Source organism: Rana temporaria, chromosome 6, assembly GCF_905171775.1.
Source record: "Rana temporaria chromosome 6, aRanTem1.1, whole genome shotgun sequence".
In the NCBI taxonomy this organism is placed as follows: domain Eukaryota; kingdom Metazoa; phylum Chordata; class Amphibia; order Anura; family Ranidae; genus Rana; species Rana temporaria.
The window spans coordinates 151,391,551-151,411,057 of record NC_053494.1 but is presented as its reverse complement, the minus strand read 5'-3'; the positions used below and the strand labels follow the sequence as shown (position 1 = coordinate 151,411,057).

The 19,507-nt window shown below is 43.9% G+C and overlaps 1 protein-coding gene across 1 annotated transcript in view; it reads right to left on the bottom strand.

Moving 5' to 3' along the window:
• The window catches only part of LSS (lanosterol synthase), a 56,154-nt gene extending 40,997 nt beyond the window's left edge, over window positions 1-15,157 (bottom strand). Inside the window, exons 1-6 of the mRNA XM_040357598.1 lie at window positions 15,131-15,157; window positions 8,878-9,037; window positions 5,181-5,319; window positions 4,988-5,096; window positions 4,001-4,122; window positions 56-152 (exon numbers count right to left, since the gene is read on the bottom strand). Of these exons, the coding sequence (XP_040213532.1) occupies window positions 56-152; window positions 4,001-4,122; window positions 4,988-5,096; window positions 5,181-5,319; window positions 8,878-9,037; window positions 15,131-15,144 (641 nt within the window). The 5' untranslated portion in view covers window positions 15,145-15,157. The remainder of the gene's footprint in view (window positions 1-55; window positions 153-4,000; window positions 4,123-4,987; window positions 5,097-5,180; window positions 5,320-8,877; window positions 9,038-15,130) is intronic.
• Between the last annotated feature and the right edge of the window lie 4,350 nt (window positions 15,158-19,507).

Here is a 19,507-nt window from a genome sequence, read left to right as displayed (position 1 = left end):
CTAAATGTTCAATCATAGAATCACCACATCGTACAAAAGAACAGATATAACTCACCACATCTCTGGAAACAATGTATTCAGCCCCTCCCAGCTGTAGACATTGAGCACCGCCAGCCAGAACTTTCCCCATGATGGAATTCCAATGGCACCACCTGTGACAGCGGGAAGATGAGAGCGGGTAAGATGACAAGGGCACACCACCATGTCTTTAAGATTACCACACTCTTTTAATTTGTGTCAAAAATTTACAAATCCTAAACTTGCTCATATAGCATCACCCTGGTATGTACATTTAGATATGCCTAAAAAAAAAAAAAAAATTTTAACTAAGCTTTCGCAAGAAAAAAGCCTTCTGTCTTCTTATTCTGGAAATTCTTGTTACCACGCTGACCGTCTTGCTTCAATATTTTGAAATTAAGTGACTGACTCCAGTAACTGATAGTGACATCTGACTTTCCTGATCTGCATGCTTGTTCCAGATCAGTGGCTCAGGAAGTATTAAAGCAAGTGGACCAACATAACAGACAGGCAACTAGCATTTTTAAGTGGGTAGCATTGGCAGTCTACCTATTTCTCTATGGGAAAGTACATAAAGCGAGAGCAAGAAAATTGTGTTTGCTAGTACTCTACCTTCTAAATCCAACCATCTGGAAATTAAAAGGTTTAAAGTCTCATCTTGATTATCGTAAAACATATGCAGAGTCTTTATCAGAATTTAAAGCTGAACTTCAGCCTTGCCTTTAGTCTTGCACAGCTGTCCTTTTCTATACCGAAATAGCTTGCTCAGATTTTACTGCTCACTATGAGCTACTTACAGTCAGGGCCGATCCGCCCCATAGGCTCACTATGCAAGCCGCTTAGGGCCCCGCAAAGCTGCAAAGGGCCCCCCAAATTACTAGAGGCCCCGCCTGGTGAGAAGTCATTTTCGCCCCCTCACCCCGCTTCTCAACTCGCTGGCTGCATGGGAGAAGAGGTAAGAAGTCCGCACCCCCTGCTTCTCAATTTAATGTAAGATGTCATTTCCGACAGCAGAACACCCCCTCCCCCCGCTTCTCAACTTTCTTTAATGTGACATGTCACTGTCGTCAGCGCCCCCCGCTTCTCATTTTTAGTGCCATGTCATTTTGCTTGGGGCCCCAGGGAGGTCAGGATCGGCACTGCTTACAGTGCACATAAGAACATGCAGAAAGTCCAGTAGAACCTGCCTAATTCCCTGGCTGGTAGACATCCAACATCATCTAGACTTTTCCTCCCCAGCCTTACTGTCCATTGCCCACCCCTTTATTTTATTGGGTTTCAGTTATTTTTTTATGGAGGCTTATCATCACACGTTGAAGTTATTTAAAGCGGAGGTCCATCCCAAAAGTGAACCTCCGCTTTTCGGAACCCTCCCCCTCTGGTTCACATTTGGCACCTTTCAGGAGGGAGGGGGGTGCAGATACCTGTAAAATACAGGTATTTGCACCCACTTTAAGGAAGACTGCCGCGGGAGTCACGCCTCTTTGCGCCCCCCCCCCCGCTGTCTTCTGGGAAACACACTGGTCGCAGAAGACAGCAGGGACCAGTGGGGACGTGCCACGCAGATCGCGCATGCGCAGTAGGGAACCGGGCAGTGAAGCCGCAACACTTCACTTCCTGATTCCCTCACCTAGGATGGTGGCGGGGGCATCCGAGAGACGAGTGATTGATCGGCCTTGGCTGCCGACATCGCAGGAGCGCTGGACAGGTAAGTGTCCATTTTTTAAAAGTCAGCAGCTGCAGTATTTGTAGATGCTGGCTTTTAAAAAAAAAAGTAAGGGGGCGCTACACAGAGAAGGCAAAATATAATCAGATTTAACTTTAACATAACCATTTCACACAGTGCTCTGGTCACAGTTAACCCTAACCAGGAACATAACGGTGAGCTGTGAGGCTTCCTCCATATTTAGTGCATTTTAAATCACAGACACACACAGCAAGCGAAGAGTAAACACAAAACTCCTATTTTTTAGACTTGCTCCATAATGTGGATTGAATTATCAAATCAACTGGAACAGCACAACAGCCTGAAAACTAGGTTTTTAAAAAGGTGACCCACTTTATTAATCTAATTAGCAATTTCTGTTTTTGTTTTCATTTTTTGTAATGAAATTTCTAGTTCACTTGGAGGCCTGTCCATGCCTACAGCTCAAACCCATTCGGGGTAGACTGGTACAGGTTAACAAGTATTATACCAGTGGCGGTGCATCCATAGAGGGCACAGGAGCGCTGCCCCCTCTCGCTCCTGCACCGCCACTGAAAAACGATACATAGATTCATGCATTGCATGAATCTATGTATTGTCGCAGCTGCCCACTATTCAGATGGCCGGCCCCCTGGTGAGCGGCGGCCATCTGAATAACGGCAGGTGGTTGGTTTTGGAAGTGTCTATCAGAGCCAGCAGCTCGGATAGGCTTTCTGATTACAGCCTGAGGGCTGTAATCGCCTTTCAAATAGTTAACCAGGGTATGCAGGGGGTGTGCATTCCCTGGTTAACACTGACAGGCGTCTCAGCCAATCAGGTTCACCGGTTCTGATTACCGGTAACCTGATTGGCTGAAGCGACATCGAGTGCAGGACTACTTTGAGGGATCGTGGAGGAAGATCCGAGGATGGCTGACCGAGACAGGTAAGTGCCAGGCAAACTGGGCACAGTGGCGACAATGGCATGGCACAGTGTTGACAATTGATGGGCACAGTGGCGACAATGGTATGGCACAGTGGCGACAATTGATGGGCACAGTTGTGACAATGGTATGGCTCAGTGGCTGCATTTGGTATGGCACAGTGGTGACAATTGATGGGCACAGTGGCGACAATGGTATGGCACAGTGGCGACAATTGATGGGCACAGTTGTGACAATGGTATGGCTCAGTGGCTGCATTTGGTATGTCACAGTGGTGACAATTGTTGGCACAGTGGCTGCGTTTGGCATGGTACAGTAGCGACAATTGATGGGCACAGTGGCAACAATGGCATGGCACAGTGGCGACAATTGATGGGCACAGTGGAGACAATGGCATGGCACAGTGGTGCAGTGGTGACAATTGATGGGCACAGTGGCGACAATGGCATGGCACAGTGGCGACAATTGATGGCATGGCACAGTGGCAACAATTGCATGGGCACAGTGGCGACAATTGATGGGCACAGTGGTGACAATGGCACAGTGGCGACAATTGATGGCATGGCACAGTGGCGACAATTGATGGCATGGCACAGTGGCGACAATTGATGGCATGGCACAGTGGCAACAATTGATGGCACAGTGGCTGCATTTGATGGCATGGCACAGTGGGGACAATGGATGGGCACAGTGGCTGAGTTTGATGGCATGACACAGTGGCTGCGTTTGATGGCATGGCACAGTGGCAACAATTTTATGGCATAGTAGCGACAATTTTATGGCACATTGGCTGCGTTTGATGGGCACATTGGCTGCGTTTGATAGGCACAGTGGCGGCAATTGATGGGCACAGTGAGGCTGCAATTGATTTTTTATTTTTTTTCGTTTGTTTGCGCCCCCCCAAAAATGTTGAGCACCAGCCACCACTGTATTATACTCTTATGCAAAAATCTTTATGAACCAATGTAACTATGTTGGTTACAAATGACTAAACGTTAACGGCAATCTGTATTGTTATTTAAAAAATTGCAATAAAAATGTATTGTTGAAAAAAAAATAAAGCATTCCAAAATTCTTTCAGTGCTTTATGGGGGGATCCCCCTTCAAGTAGCTTTACATCGTAGAGTACCATTATGTAAGACAGGACAGGCTGCACTTTGGTGCTATATGTGATCCCCTGGCCAGTCCCACTAAAACTGAGAAACTGCAAGAAACCTCTACATTGCTGCAGGAGGTTCATGGAAGCTAAATGAGACCTCTGCTTGGAAGGTCAAATTAACTTAAATTTTTTTCCAAGCTGCAACAATTAGGTAATTGTTAAGGCAAGAAGACAAATTTCTGTATATAAAACTTACCTTTACTGTGAAGATTGTTCCTGGCCCGGGTCAGATCTGGGTCATCCTGTGAAACTCCCAGCAGACGTAAGGAGGTATAACTGAGCGCTGTGCCAAAGACTGTGCTTTTATCTTCAACATGCCTGAATTGCAGATAATTTATTACTAGAGATTCTCAGTCAGGATAAAAAGTTTCATAACACTCATTGACATAATAAAAAAAAAAGCGTTTAGCCATCTTTAAGGTATGTATATACCCTTAAGCTGGCCATAGATGGGTCGTAACTTGACTGGTTCAGCAGGGACAGGACAAGTTTCTATCTATCTATGGACGTTCCACGCTCACAATCTTACAACTGACTTCTATCGAATGGGACTGATCATTCGATCAGCGGCTGCAGCACTGCTCAGTGTATTCCGACAGTGGAGGAGTCCCTGCTTTTAGAATATATTACCACATCTTGGGGGAGATTCCTCCATCCCCCTCACTGGATGGGAGAATCCATTCATATTTTTTTCAATCAGCCCTCTCACTGATCTAAAATAGAAAACATATCACCCATGTCCAGCCGTAAGCTGGAAATATATTGTTTTGTCTTATTTGTGCTTCCATTCTGCCAGACATGGATGGAGGAATCTGTCAGGACAGACGATACCACCGCTAACTTGCTTTTAAAGGATAAAGTTTGTGATCATTATTCTCATCCTGACTTCACTATTAGTGATTTTCTGACCTAGGAGATATTTGAACTTCACTGTATGCATGCTTGTGCTAAGTTAGTGACCTAATAAATAGTACAGGCATACCCCACTCTGAAGTACACAATGGGGTTTATTTACTATATTTTAAGAACATTCTACGAGTGTAAGGTCATGTCTTTGACATGGCATTGTAAACAAATTGGTTAGTCCCTGTCACCTCTACAGTGCGGAAAATGCACACTCTGATAGGTATTGTGTGAGGAGGAGGTCAATAATCCTATATTATTAAGTATGTTGTCAACTTACAGGCCCCATCCACCATCTGGAAGCTGCACAGAGCGGAGGTAGCGCACCATCTCCTTCTTTGTTGCCTCAGGAAGTGAAGTTTGAGTTACATGACATGCAATCAAGAGACCTGATAAAACACCACATATTTACTTTATGTGTACAGAATCAAAGGAAGACTGAGATTAAGTTAAAAAATGCTGAAAATCTCTACCTGGCATTAAGAAAAGAGGTCCTCCATAGTCACCAGCCCAATGACCATCTTCAGCTTGTAAAGCAGAATAAAATGTCATTCCATTTTCAGCTCCATCCTGGGCTGTAAGGGCCTTTGGCAATTCCTTCAGAAACTCACTCTGTGTAAAACAATACACAATATTTACCTCATACAAACAATCTATTAACCTTCTATGAGGAGGTGAGTTGCCATCTAGATAACGGAAGGCCCTAGACGTGGTGTATCTGGATTTTGCAAAAAGCACTTGACACAGTTGTCCATAAACGTTTACTGTACAAAGTAAGGTGCGTTGGCATGGACTATAGGGTGAGTATATGGATTGAAAACTGGCTACAAGGGCGAGTTCAGAGGGTGGTGATAAATGGGGAATACTTGGAATGGTCAGGGCAGGGGTGGGAAGTGGGGTCCCCCAGGGTTCTGTGCTGGGACCAATCCTGTTTACCGTATTTATCGGCGTATACCGCGCACTTTTTCACCCTGAAAATCAGGGCAAAATCGTGGGTGCGCGGTATACGCCGATACCCGCTTTCCCGCGCCGAGTTTTGAATACTGCGCTGACATATACCGAGCGCAGTACACTCGGGTATAGTCGGCCAGTCTCGACTCCTTCCGCGCTCACGTCCTGGACGTACAGGACGTGAGCGCCAGTGTTGCCGAGCCTGCCCGACAATACACGAGTGTACTGCGCTCTGTATATGTCGGCGCAGTATTCAAACTCGGCACGGGAAACGAGCGGGGAGAACGCGAGGACGCCGCAGAAGGACGCCGGACCCGACGAAGAGGACACCCGAAGCCCGCAGACGGACCCCGGACCCGACGAAGAGGACACCCGAAAAAACTTTTTTCCCACAGGATTGGGGGCCACTTTAGGGGTGCGCAGTATACGCGGGAGTGCGTTATACCGCGATAAATACGGTAATTTGTACATAAACGACCTGGAGGATGGGGTAAACAATTCAATCTCTGTATTTGCAGACAATACTAAGCTAAGCAGGGCAATAACTTCTCCGCAGGATGTGGAAACCTTGCAAGAAGATCTGAACAAATTAATGGGGTGGGCAACTATATGGAAAATTAAGTTTAATGTAGAAAAATTTAAAATAATGCATTTGGGTGGCAAAAATATGAACACAATCTACTCACTAGGGGGAGAACCCCTGGGGGGAATCTAGGATGGAAAAGGACCAGGTAGATCCTAGTAGATGATAGGCTCAGCAATGGCATGCAATGGCATGCAATGCCAAGCTGCTGATAACAAAGCAAACAGAATATTGGCATGCATTAAAAAGGGGATTTACTCCAGAGATAAAACGACAATTCTTCTGCTCTACAAGACTCTGGTCCTCATCTGGAATATGCTGTCCAGTTCTGGGCACTAGGCCTCAGGAAGGATGTACTGGAAATGGAGCGAGTACAAAGAACGGCAACAAAACTAATAAAAGGTATGGAGGATATTAGTTATGAAGAAAGGTTGCGAGCACTGAACTTATTCTCTCTGGAGAAGAGACGCTTGAGAGGGGATATGATTTCAATTTACAAATACCATACTGGTGACCCCACAATAGGGATAAAACTTTTTTGCGGAAGGGAATTTAATAAGACACGTGGCCACTCATTAACATTCGAAGAAAAGAGGTTTAACCCTAAACTAAGTAGAGGGTTCTTTACTGTAAGAGCAGCAAGGATGTGGAATTCCCTTCCATAGGCTGTGGTTTCAGCAGGGAGCATCGATAGTTTAAAAAAAACTATAAGATAAACACCTTAAAGCGGAGTTCCGGCCACAATTCCACTTTTTAAATATAAATACCCCTATAATACACAAGCTTAATGTATTCTAGTAAAGTTAGTCTGTAAACTAAGGTCCGTTTTGTTAGGTTGTTACAGCATTTAGACACTTTATAAAATAGAAATTGACTGGGGCCATCTTAAGTGTGGGCATCATGAAGCCAGACTGTATGACTTCCTGGATTTCAGCCTTGCAGACCTTCGCACATGCTCAGTGCTGCACAAGCAGTGTCAGATCAGGTTTCAGCACCTGTGCTGTCCAAGTCACATGATTCTTTGAGACTGGGGAGTGCACAGACTCCTGGAAAGTTACACCCACTACATTCCCAGGAGTCTGTGCGGTGTAGGTTAGGAAGCATTAAGCACCTAGGTGCAGGAAGTGGGAAGATTAACTATTCTGCCTAGCAACAACACTTTGAAGGCATCTAAAAAAAAAAAAATGTTTCGTAAAGGACTAATGACATTTTTTTAAAACTACTGATGTAATGTTATATTTATGGGTGGAACTCCACTTTAACAACCGCAACATACAGGAATATACAATGTAATACTGACATATAATCACACACATAGGTTGTCTTTTTTCAACCTCACCTACTATGTAACTATGTAACAAGCAGCACTAAAAAGCACACAGACGGGACGTTTCTTAGTAGCTGTAGTAAATAGGCAGCAAGGATTAGCATTAGGGACTTGATGTACTGAATCTTTCACTTATATTCTGATTCTGAAAATGATCATTGCCTGGCTGTCTCTGGTTTCAGTACTCCTGAGGTACAGACCCAAAACAGGTGTCCAGTGTCAGAAACAAGTGATTCAGAAAGTAGTACATACAAAGCATCAGCATCATAGACAACTAGAAAAAAAAAAGAGAAAAAATGGCAGCCTGCATGTTTCTCTCATGACTAAGGTGTACGTTTACGAAACCAAGATGAGCTGCAATCCTGATGATCGCAGTTCATCTCAGATAATTATCGGTTCTCCGCTGATCAGCGCAGCACACAGAAAATCTGTCACTGACCGACACAGAAACTAACGGTTTATGGAGGTACGATCTCAGCACTTCACTGGCGATCTCTGTGAAAATTCTCCGTCCCAGATTTTCCAACCCAGAGGTGGAGAACCGGCGAAGAGAAGAGAGAATTGCTAGAGAACCGAGAAGGAACAATGAAAATATTTTACTTCCTTCTTCCTCAATCAGACCCCCCCCCCCCCAAGACAGAAAAAAGCCCCCCCACCTGTTTTTCACAAACCCCCCCCCCCAAACCAGTAAAGCAGGATGCCAGTGCCATCACAACTGAAGAGTGCAAAATCTGGTGCAGCTCTGCATAGAAACCAATCAGCTTCCAGGTTTTATTTTCAAACCTTATTTGAACAAGATGACGTTAAAAGCTAATTGGCTACCATGCACAGCTGCACCAGATTCTAAGGCCCTTTCACACTGGGGCGGGAGGCGCGGTGACGAAAAAAAAAAAAAAGAAGCGGCGCTATACTGTCGGAATTGCCGCGGGATTCGGCCGCTAGCGATGCGGTATTACCCCCCCCCCCCCCGCGATAAAGGGTCTGCAGAGGCGCATTGCTGGCGGTATTGCCGCAGTTTCCCATTGTTTTAAATGGGAAGGAGCGGTATACATACCACCGCTCCTCTCACCGCTCCAAAGATGCTGCTTGCAGGAGATTTTTTCTCTCCTGCCAGCGCATCGCCTCAGTGTGAAAGCCCTCCGGCTTTCACATTGAGAAGGCTGGGTAGGAGTTTTTTCGGGTGGTATAGCAGCGATATTTTTAGCGCTGTACCACCTGAAAAACTCCTCAGTGTGAAAGGGGCCTTAGTGCTCTAGTATTAGTAAAACCCCCCTTATGTTTTGTTTTATGGTTGAGTTTTCTTATTTACCGTAGTCAGTCCTACAGAATGTGCCTCCAGCACATTTTGTGGTCGGTCTTCTTCTTCCACATAGCTCCAGGTTTGCCTGCCCTCTTTGCAATTGAGGCGCCAGCGTGTGAGATCTGTTGCTGGCTCAGTCTTATAAGGGCCCCCCCTTCTCCGCAGGCACCTGATGGTAGGATATAAAAGTAGAAAAAAATTACTTTGTGTTAAAAAATGTAATAGGCATGATTGTTTTTGAAAGCAAATATCTGTGTTGCAGAGAACAACCATACACATTTATTTTTTAACATGTGCTAAAATAAAAGGTCCAACAGAATTTTTTTATTTTTTTTTCCATGGAAAAAAAAGTCATTTTTATTAAACTACTTTTTTTTCAAATATCAATAAAAATAAAAAACAAAATACAAAAACCATCTGTTACAGCTGTCACAGCATACAAATTTGTCATTAGGAAAAAGTAATGCACATATCAGAGAGCATGCATTGAGACAAACCAGTAACAGAAAAATTAACCCTTTACAGAACATTATAAGACTCTCTAATAGTGTGAAGACAAACATGAGTCGTCATATACAAAAAATAACCCTCACTCGGTGTACATCACCCTACAGACTGAGGAAAGAGCACTACCGGTATTACTGTTATAGTGCATTTGTTATGACAATATTTTAGTGCATTGTCACCCTTGGCATTAAAATAAGTAATGGGAATTTTAAGTGCAGCACTAATCCATATTATGTGCAAGTATGCAAACAGTAAGTAAAACTCAATGGGCCAGATTCAGATAGAGATACGACGGCGTATCTCCTGATACGCCGTTGTATCTCTGAGTTCCGTCGGTCGGATCTATGCGGCTGATTCATAGAATCAGGTTCCGCATAGATCTCCCTAAGATCCGACAGGTGTAAGTGACTTACACCGTCGGATCTTAGGCTGCAATCTCACGCTGGCCGCTAGGTGGCGCTTCCGTTTGTATACGCAAGGAATATGCAAATGAGGAGTTACGCCGATTCAGAAATGATGCCCGTCCGGCGCTTTTTTTTTACGTCGTTTGCGTTCGGCTTTTTCCGGCGTATAGTTACCCCTGCTATATGCGGCGGATCCTATGTTAAGTATGGGCGTAGTTCCCGGGTCGAATTTTGCATTTTTTACGTCATTTGCGTAAGTCATTCGCGAATACGGATGGCCGTAATTTACGTTCACGTGGAAACCAATGACGTCCTAGCGACGTCATTTGGAGCAATGCACGCTGGGAAATTTAGCGGACGGCTCATGCGCAGTTCGTTCGGCGTGGGGACGCGCCTGATTTAAATTCTACACGCCCCCTAGCCGTGGAATTTAAATTCCGCCGGGGGATTTACGATACGCAGCCGCAACTTTAGAGGCAAGTGCTTTCTGAATTAAGCACTTGCCTCTAAAACTTGCGCCGGCGTAACGTAAATAAGATAGGTTACGCGGATCTAAAGATCCGCTGACCTATCTGAATCTGGCCCACTGACTGTGCAAAATAAAATAAAGTGCTAGGTGCAAACAGCAATACATGAATATAAATACAATTCATAAATTGAAATCACTAAAAAAGTCCATATATGTGAAATATTGTGAATAAATAACCCACGAGGGAAAACAGTCCAAACACTTGAAATGTGTTTAGGTAGAAATCAATGTTGAAATTGAAAATATAATCGACCTCTGAAGGATAGGCCACCATCCAGTAAGAAATCACCATTGATTATGAATCCACCACCAATGAAAACAATTGGATAGTCTTACCGGACTCAGTGGACCCAATGCCAGTGGCACGGAGTTAAACAGGCATGGAACTGGGAACGTGGTCACTCTCAGGAAACATGTGAGGTTAGCTTCCTTTCAACGTTGTCACCGGACCCAATCATGGCCTCCACCATTCATAAAATGAAAAAGGCCGCCACATAGGGTAAAACGTCAACTATGGGTTTTATTGTAAAAGGTAGAACACTTACGTCAATGAGGATATAAACAGGCGAGATAAGGCATCTGATCACAAACACATCCAAGAAGCGCAGTAACGTGGAACTAGTTAAGTCTACCCGACTGGTTTCATTCAATAGAACATGATCTGGGACCCCAGATCACACATTTGTGATCACATACCTTATCTCGCCTGTTTATATCATCATTGATGTAAGTGTTCTGCCTTTTACAATAATACCCATAGTTGATGGTTTTACACTATGTGGCGGCCTTTTTCTTTTATGAATGGTGGAGTCCATGACTGGGTCCGGTGACAAGGTTGAACGGAAAATGACCTAACATGTTGTTTCCTGAGAGTGACCACGTCCAGTTCCATGCATGTTTGACTCTGTGCTGCTGGCATTGGGTACACTAAGTCCTGTAAGAGTATGCAATTTCTTTCATCGGTGGTAGATTCACAATCTGTGGTTAATATACATGTATAGAGCCATGATAGGTCCACTTTAGTTATCATGATATAAAATAATTGATGTGGGGGCATTTTGGTTGGCGTAATTTTTTTTTTGGGGGGGGGGGGCAGCATTTCATTCTTGGTACCAGGCAGCACAATGTCTTGGGCCGGCACTGATCCCAGGACATACACAACAAATAATAACTGTGGCAATAATTCTCACTAGATGGTGGCCTATCCTTCAGAGAAGAAATAAGAATCTAGCCATAATGAGCGGATTCTTTTAAAATTTCTTAGGGCACCCTCTGTGTTTATATATTAACTAATTTCTCTCCGCAGAGTAAAGTCAAGCATGTCACACCACTGTTGTGGAAGTATGTAATGTCACAGTGTCTCCCAGTGTTAGTTCTGCTGCAAAACGGCTCTAAAGAGCGAGTTGGATCATACTGACACTGGTTAAAGTGGAGTTCCACCCAAAAATGGAACTTCCACTTTAAGTTATGGTGACCCCCTGACATGCCACATTTGGCATGTCATTTTTTTAGGGGGGGAGCAGATACCCAGTTTTTATGGGCACCCAGCTCCCACTTCCTCCCCGAGCTCCGCTGCACCAGAAGAAAGTTCACCTCCCCCCCCTTCCCTGCAATCTTCTGGGACAAGTCACAGGTCCCAGAAGATTGCCCGACCATTCACAGTGCGCAGCACGGCAAGCTCATGTGCAGGGCATGCCCGGCTGTGAAGCCACAGCCGATTGCCCACAGTTAGAATGTCGGCACCTCAGAGAGGAGGGGGAGAAGAGCGGGGCTTTGTGAGCACGCATCACTGGACCGTGGGTCAGGTAAGTGTCTGATTATTAAAAGTCGGCAGCTACACTTTTTGTAGGCGCTGACTTTTAAATGGGTGAAAGTCCGCTTTAAGGGCCATTTGGTAGTGAAAAGCTTCCTGTAAAATATAGAAAAGTATTTGCAAAGTGGGGATATGTCTGCCAGCGAAGGACCCCTGTGCAATGTACAGTCTGCCCCCCCCCCCCCCCCCCAAGTATAAAGCTTCAATGGGGTATAATATACCAAAGCTTCAATGGGGTATAATATACTCTATGAATGATGAACAGGTCAGGCACTGTAAAGGGGATTAAGAAGCCTTTGTCAAATTTTCTAGTGTTCAGAGTACTAGTCATTTTTAAATCTTTTCATTAATAAAGTTGTTCTCTATCACAGAATCTTTGTTACATCTGGAGCTGTCTCGTTTTACTGCTATATATGATGTTATATGTTTGGAGCCAGGTGCACACATTCTTTTCTTTTAATTTTGTTACTGCAAATTTTTCCCTTTTTCTCTCCCTCCAGTGCCCAAACCTTTCATTTGTACGGTTATGTAGAAGGAACAGTATATAAAGAGTACAATGTTGAAATTATCACCAGATGTTGGCAATATACCTTTTTATGTTATAAAAAAACAATAATTTCCTTGATATGGTAGATGTACAGTATGACTATAAGCAGGGCCGATCCGCCCTATAGGCTCACTATGCAAGCCGCTTAGGGCCCCCCAAATTACTAGAGGCCCCCTGCCTGGTGAGAAGTCATTTTCGGCCCCTCACCCCGCTTCTTAACTCGCTGGCTGCATGGGAGAAGAGGTAAGAAGTCAGCAACCTCCGCTTCTTACTTTAATGCAAGATGTAATTTCCGAAAGCAGAACACCCCTCCCCCCGCTTCTCAACTTTAATGTGACATGTCAGTGCGCCCCGCTTCTCAACTTCTTTAAATGTGACATGTCATTTTGCTTAGGGCCCCAGGGAGGTCAGGATCGGCACTCACTATAAGCCCTCCGTCACACTGAAGGTGGGTTTGAAATTGTGTGAGTTCAGCTGAATTTCAGACCCACAAGTCAGTGCGAGTTCGGGGGCGGTTTGAAAGACATCTGTGCGGATTCAAGCTGATGTCTATTGAAATCGTTGCCAAAATTAGTGCAGAAACTACGTTTTGGAAATCGGTGCGGCGCCACAAAGTCGGCGTTACACAGATTTGGACAGTGTCGTTGCCGGCAATAGGTTGCGATTTCACATGTCAAATCGCTTCAATGTGTACAGGGGCTTACTAACTGATGCTCTTCCATGGTAACAATACTAGCTTATTGTTCTCTCTGATGCAAGTATGTACCTGTTTTTTTTTTCCCCTTTTGAAAAATCTCAATAAAAAGTTAACTTGGAAATTTTCCAGTGCCCAAGCCCATTGTGGCACTTAATTGTATATGTGCATTGGTATGCTGCAATGTATTATTACATTTTAGTTTAGAGGATGTGTACCGCTTTAAGGGCCAGATTCACATATAATAACGTTGCTCCTGGCAGCGTAACGTATGTGATTTACGTTACACCGCCGCAGGTTTACAGCGTAAGTGCCTGATTCTCAGAACACTTACCTGTAAACTTGCGGCGGTGTATCGTAAAAGCGCTCGGCGTAAGCCCGCCCAATTCAAATGGGGCGGGCACCATTTAAATTAGGCGCGTTCCCGCACCGAGCGTACTGCGCATGCGTAAATTACCCGACGTGCATTGTGTTAAATGACGTCGCACCAACGTCATTTGCTTAGACGTTAACGTAAATGGCGTCCAGCGCCATTCACGGACGTCTTACGCAAACGACATTGATTTTTAAATTTCGACGCGGGAACGACGGCCATACTTAACATGGCTTAGGACAACTAGGGCTCAGCCCTAATTTTACGCAACGTAACTCGACGTACAGTTAGATCGACGGGCCGTTCGGACGTTCGGGGATCGCCGTAAGTATTCATTTGCATATTCTACGCCGGCCGCAATGGCCTCGCCACCTAGCGGCCGGCCTAGAATTGCATCCTTAAGATCCGACAGTGTAATTCAATTACACCTGTCGGATCTTAGGGCTAGCTATGCGTAACTGATTCTATGAATCAGTCGCATAGTTAGGACGGCCCCAACACAGAGATACGACGGCGTATCAGGAGATACGCTGTCGTATCTCTTTGGTGAATCTGGCCCTAAGAGTCTAATAAGCTAACCATGCAGGTTTTTAGTGAATTTCAGTACAGTAAAACCTTGGATTGCAAGCATAATTCGTTCCAGAAACATGCTTGTAATCCAAAGCACTTGTATATCAAAGCATTTTTTTACAGGGTATGAAAGAGAAGAGAGGCACCTCTAAGAGCCGGTTCACACTGGGGCGACTCGTCAGGCGGCTCAGCCGCCGGACGAGTCGCGTCCCATTCTATGCAATAGAACCGTTCTAATAGGAGCGACGCAAGTCGCTCCAACTTAGAAAAAGGTTCTTGTACGACTTCGGGGGCGGCTCAGGGCGATTTGCTTTGACTTCTATACAGAAGTCATTTTGCTAATCGCCTCTGAAGTCGTGCCGCCGCAGTGTGAACCGGCTCTAAGTGTAGCAATAAGTTGCTAAATGTTGTACCTTCATTAAATGTAACCATATTGCTACACTTAGAGGCTTCTCTCTTCTTTTTTATACTCAGTTGTGACATGACGCTACTCTTATATCAAGACATCGCTTGTATATCAAGGAAAAATGTATTAAAACATTTTGCTTGTCTTGCAAAACGCTCTCAAACCAAGTTACTCTCAAGCCAAGGTTTTACTGTAATTGTAAATGTACATATGTATTATTTCTCAGCCTGCATGTCACACACTTTAATGTAGAAGTTGAATTAATTAATACTACGGTAGTATTCCATAAAAGAAAGGAGCTGTGTTCTGTACTAAAAAGCCTGCATTTTATTATTAGAAGTGCAGTTTCTGTACACCGAAAAACACTTAATTTAAGAAACCCAAATTAGCGCATAGATACACAAATCTATAATACTCACGTCCCCACACTCATAGCTGTGCTGTCTCTCTCTCTCTCTGATCACTGATGCAGCACCTTAATAAAGAGGGATCGCCTCTGGGCGCAGAGACTTCTGGGAGTTGTAGTTTTTAAAGCACAAGTATTCAGCTCCCAGGATGCAGAGAGGACAACATCTCCCAGAATGAAGCGCGCCGTCTGCTCATGGTAAGCTGACATGAGCAGAGCAAGGATAAGCCAATCAGAGACACTGTGGCAGTGACAGAGGGGCGGGGCTGATAGCTTTGAGCCAATGAGCTGTATGTGTGGTTCCATTGATTGCCTATTATCAGGCTTTGATCGCATGGTGTATTGCAACCTGTAGAACTCGGGCTGTTGTTTATGTGATGTTGGGAGATTGTGGAGAACTGGAGAACTGAATATAATGCATTGTAGTCAGACTGTCAGAATAGAGGAAGCCCTCCTGTACGGGGCTCGGGGTCCACCAATTCAGCAGGGACCCCGGGGGCCACAGAGGGGTTCTTTCTTTCGGGGTGTCACGGTACAATCTCTGCAGCATTAAAGGAAAAAATAAAAAAACATTCCCGATCCCCGTTTGATCAGCAGGGGACGGAGCAGACACTGTGCTATTATTTAACCACTTGAGGTCTGTTTCTGATTATTTGTTGTTTACAATTAAAATCAGAATTCTTTGCTAGGAAATTACTTAGAATCCCCAAACATTATATATATACATGCAGGGCCGCCATCAGGGGGCAACCCCCCCCCCCTTTTTAAAAACAAAAATAAATATTTTTTTTAATATATTTTTATTTTTTATTAAAGGGCCAATTTTTTTTTTTTTAGGGGTCTGGAGGTCCCCAGGGCCCCGGATGACTACCCCCTTTTTTTTATAAAAAAGATATATATTTCTTTTATATATATATATTATTAAAAGGTCCAGAAGTCCACAGGGCCCCAGATGGGACCCCCCCCCTTTTATTTTTTTTTATTTTTTAATAAAAAAAAATATTTTTTTAATATATTTTTATTTTATTTTTTATTAAAGGACCAATTTTTTTTATTTAAAAAAAAATAATACATTTTTATTTTATATTTTATTAAAGGGAAAAAAAATTTATTGCGATTTTTTTTTACTAAAGACATGTGGCTGAATAAATTTTGGCCTAAATGTTTGACTAAAATTTAGTTTATTTGATTTCTCTTCTAACAAAAAGTAAAAAATATTGATTTTTTTTTCAAAAATGTTGCTCTATTTTTGTATAAAGGGGCAAAAAATAAAAATCGCAGAGGCAATCAAATACCACCAAAAGAAAGCTCTATTTGTGGGAAGAAAAGGACGCGAATTTTGTTTGGGAGCCACGTCGCACGACCGCGCAATTGTCTGTTAAAGCGACGCAGTGCCGAATTGTAAAAACCCCTTGGGTCATTTAGCAGCATATTGGTCCGGTCCTTAAGTGGTTAAAGGGCCCAGAGGTCCCCAAGGCACCGGATGGCTACCCCCCTTTTTTACATATATTTTTCTTTATTTCTCAATTTCAGGCGGAAGCACCCCCCCCCCCCCCCCGGTTCTCTGCTCCAGGGGGCCCATGCCTGAAGCTGTGTAAGGGGCCCCATAATTCCTGATGGCGGCCCTGTATACATGTATATATATATATTAGCAGAGACTCTAGAGAATAAAATGGCAACCGTTGCAACATTTTATGTCACACTGAATTTAGCGCAGCGGTCTCTCATACCCATTTTTTCTTAAAAAAAAAATACACTTCACCAAATGAACGACTCGCCTACAGGGCACATTCACCCCTTTCCTGCCCAGGCCAATTTTAAGCTTTTAGCGCTGTCACACTATAGCCTCGTACACACGATCAGATTTTCCGACAACAAATGTGTGATGGCAGGGTTTTGTCGGAAAATCAGTCTGTTTGTATGCTCTATCGAACAATTGTCGGAATTTCCGACAACATATGTGGGATAGCATGCTTTCAAATTTTCAAATGTGTGCTGTCGGATTATCCGATCATCTGTACACAGGAAAAAAACACCAGGGCCACCATCAGGAATTATGGGGCCCCTTACACAGCTTCAGTCATGGGCCCCCTGGAGCAGAGAACCGGGGAGGGGGGGGGGTGCTACCGACTGAAATTGAGAAGCGGGAGGGGGGGGCTGCCACAAATTGAGAAGCGGAGGGGGGCCCTTTACAAATTATTATTTTTCTTTTATAAAAAGAAATTACAAACAAGGGGGGTTGCCATCTGGGACCTCTGGGCCCTTTAATAAAAAAATTCATAGACAAAATATATAAAATGAATAAATAAACATTTATAACAAAAAAAAGGTGGGGGGTTGCCCTGCAGGGCCCTGGGGACCTCTGGGCCCTTTAATAAAAAAATAAAATAAAACATTTATAAAAAAAATAAAAAAAGGGGGGTTTGTCACATGGGGCCCTGGAGACCTCATGAGCCATTTAATATATATATATATATATATATATATATATATATATATATATATATAAAAAGAAATAAAATAATATAATATAAAAAATAAATATTGTTTTTATAAAAAATGGGGGGTTGCCATCCGGGTCCCTGGGGACCTCTGGGCCCTTTAATAATAATAATAAAATATATATATAAGAAATAAAAAAATATATAAAAATGTATTAATTTTTTTTATAAAAAAAGGGGTGTTTTCATCCCGGGCCCTGGGGATCTCCGGGCCCCTGGGGACCCCCATACCCCTAAGAAAAAATAAATTGTCCCTTTAATAAAAAATAAATTAGAAAAAATATATATTTTTTATAAAAAATAAATAAAAAAAAGGGGGGTTGCCATCCGGGGCCCTGGGGACCTCCGGACCTCTAAAAAAAAAAATGGCCCATTAATAAAAAATAAAATAAAAATATATTAAAAAATATATATATATTTTTTATAAAAAATAAATAAAAAAAGGGCAGTTGTCATCTGGGGCCCTTTTTTAAAGGGGGTTGCCATCCGGGCCCGGCTACAGCAGGGCCAGTTGTACTGGCTTTTCAGCGGCCTTGACAAACATTCTCAGAACCAATGCTAACCAAGACAATATTAGCTGAAGCTGCCCAAAGGGTGGCGCTAAAGAGCTGAAAAAACACGTTGTTTCATGTATGTTGACCAACAATGTTTTGCCGTATGTATGCAGAACAAGTTCACGGCCAACGCCCTTCAGACAGAGCCGGACTGGCCTACCGGGATACCGGGAGATATCCCGGTAGGCTGCCAGTTCTGAGGCCGGTTTGAGCTAAGCCACGGCTGCCCCGCTCCTCTCCCGCCTCCTGTCACACACTGCTGGCACTGAGGAACGGAGTTCATTGTGAAAAGTTTGGCCGCGCTGCCTGTGACAAAAATCCCGCCTTCCTCCTAGACCAACTCATGTTATAGACGCAGTGTTCTGTCTATCACAAGAGCTGGTCTAGGAGGATGGCGGGACCTTTGTCACAGGCAGCGTGGCCTGCTGAGGGAAGGTAGCGGCATAGTCGCCGGGAGACGGTCGGAGGTAGGTCCCGATTCCTCGGCAACAGCCCACTTCTCTTAGCGGTAGCAACAACTTTAAACCGAGGGAGAGGCATCCGCGGGTCAGAGCACCAGCAAAGCCCGCCCCCTCCCTCCTTGCACACAGACTCGCCCACCTATGTGTCTACACAGCCACCTTCACCTGCTTCCCATCACTGCAGCGGAGCGCCCACATAGACAGTGGCGGTGCTGCGCATGGAGGAGAGGGTGGGGGCAATATTAACTTGCCAAAGGTGGAAGATCTGTTGTGACAGCAAGTCATTCAGAGAGTGGCTTGTTCATGAGATATTTAATTTTTTTTATTTTATTATTATATATTTATGTGTGTATTTATTTATTTTTGTATGTATTTATTTGGATTTATTTATGTGTGACTTTTATTTATTTATGTGTGTATTTATTTATTTATTTTTGTATGTATTTATTTTTATTTATTTATGTATTTATTTATTTTGCTAAGGATAAATGCAACTGTCTGTGTAGTACACCGATGAAAGGAACTTGGGGTGTCCGCACACACACTTCAATAAACAATCAATTTATTTACTGTACAGGATTTATAATTTCATTAACAGTTTGCGCAGCACTTTACACCAATGAGGGCAGACAGGACAATTATTATACAATTCATGTGCAGCACCGCCACTGCCTATGTGGGCGCTCCAGTGATGGGAAGCAGGTGAAGGTGGCTGTGTAGACACATAAGTGGGCGAGTCTGTGCGCAGGGAGGGAGGGGGCGGGGCTTTGCTGGTGCTCTGACCCGCGGACGCGTTCAGGTGATACAAAAGGTAATTACTGGGGAATGAACTGATGGAGAAAATGGAATTGAGTGATCGTGCGACTCTGTTTCC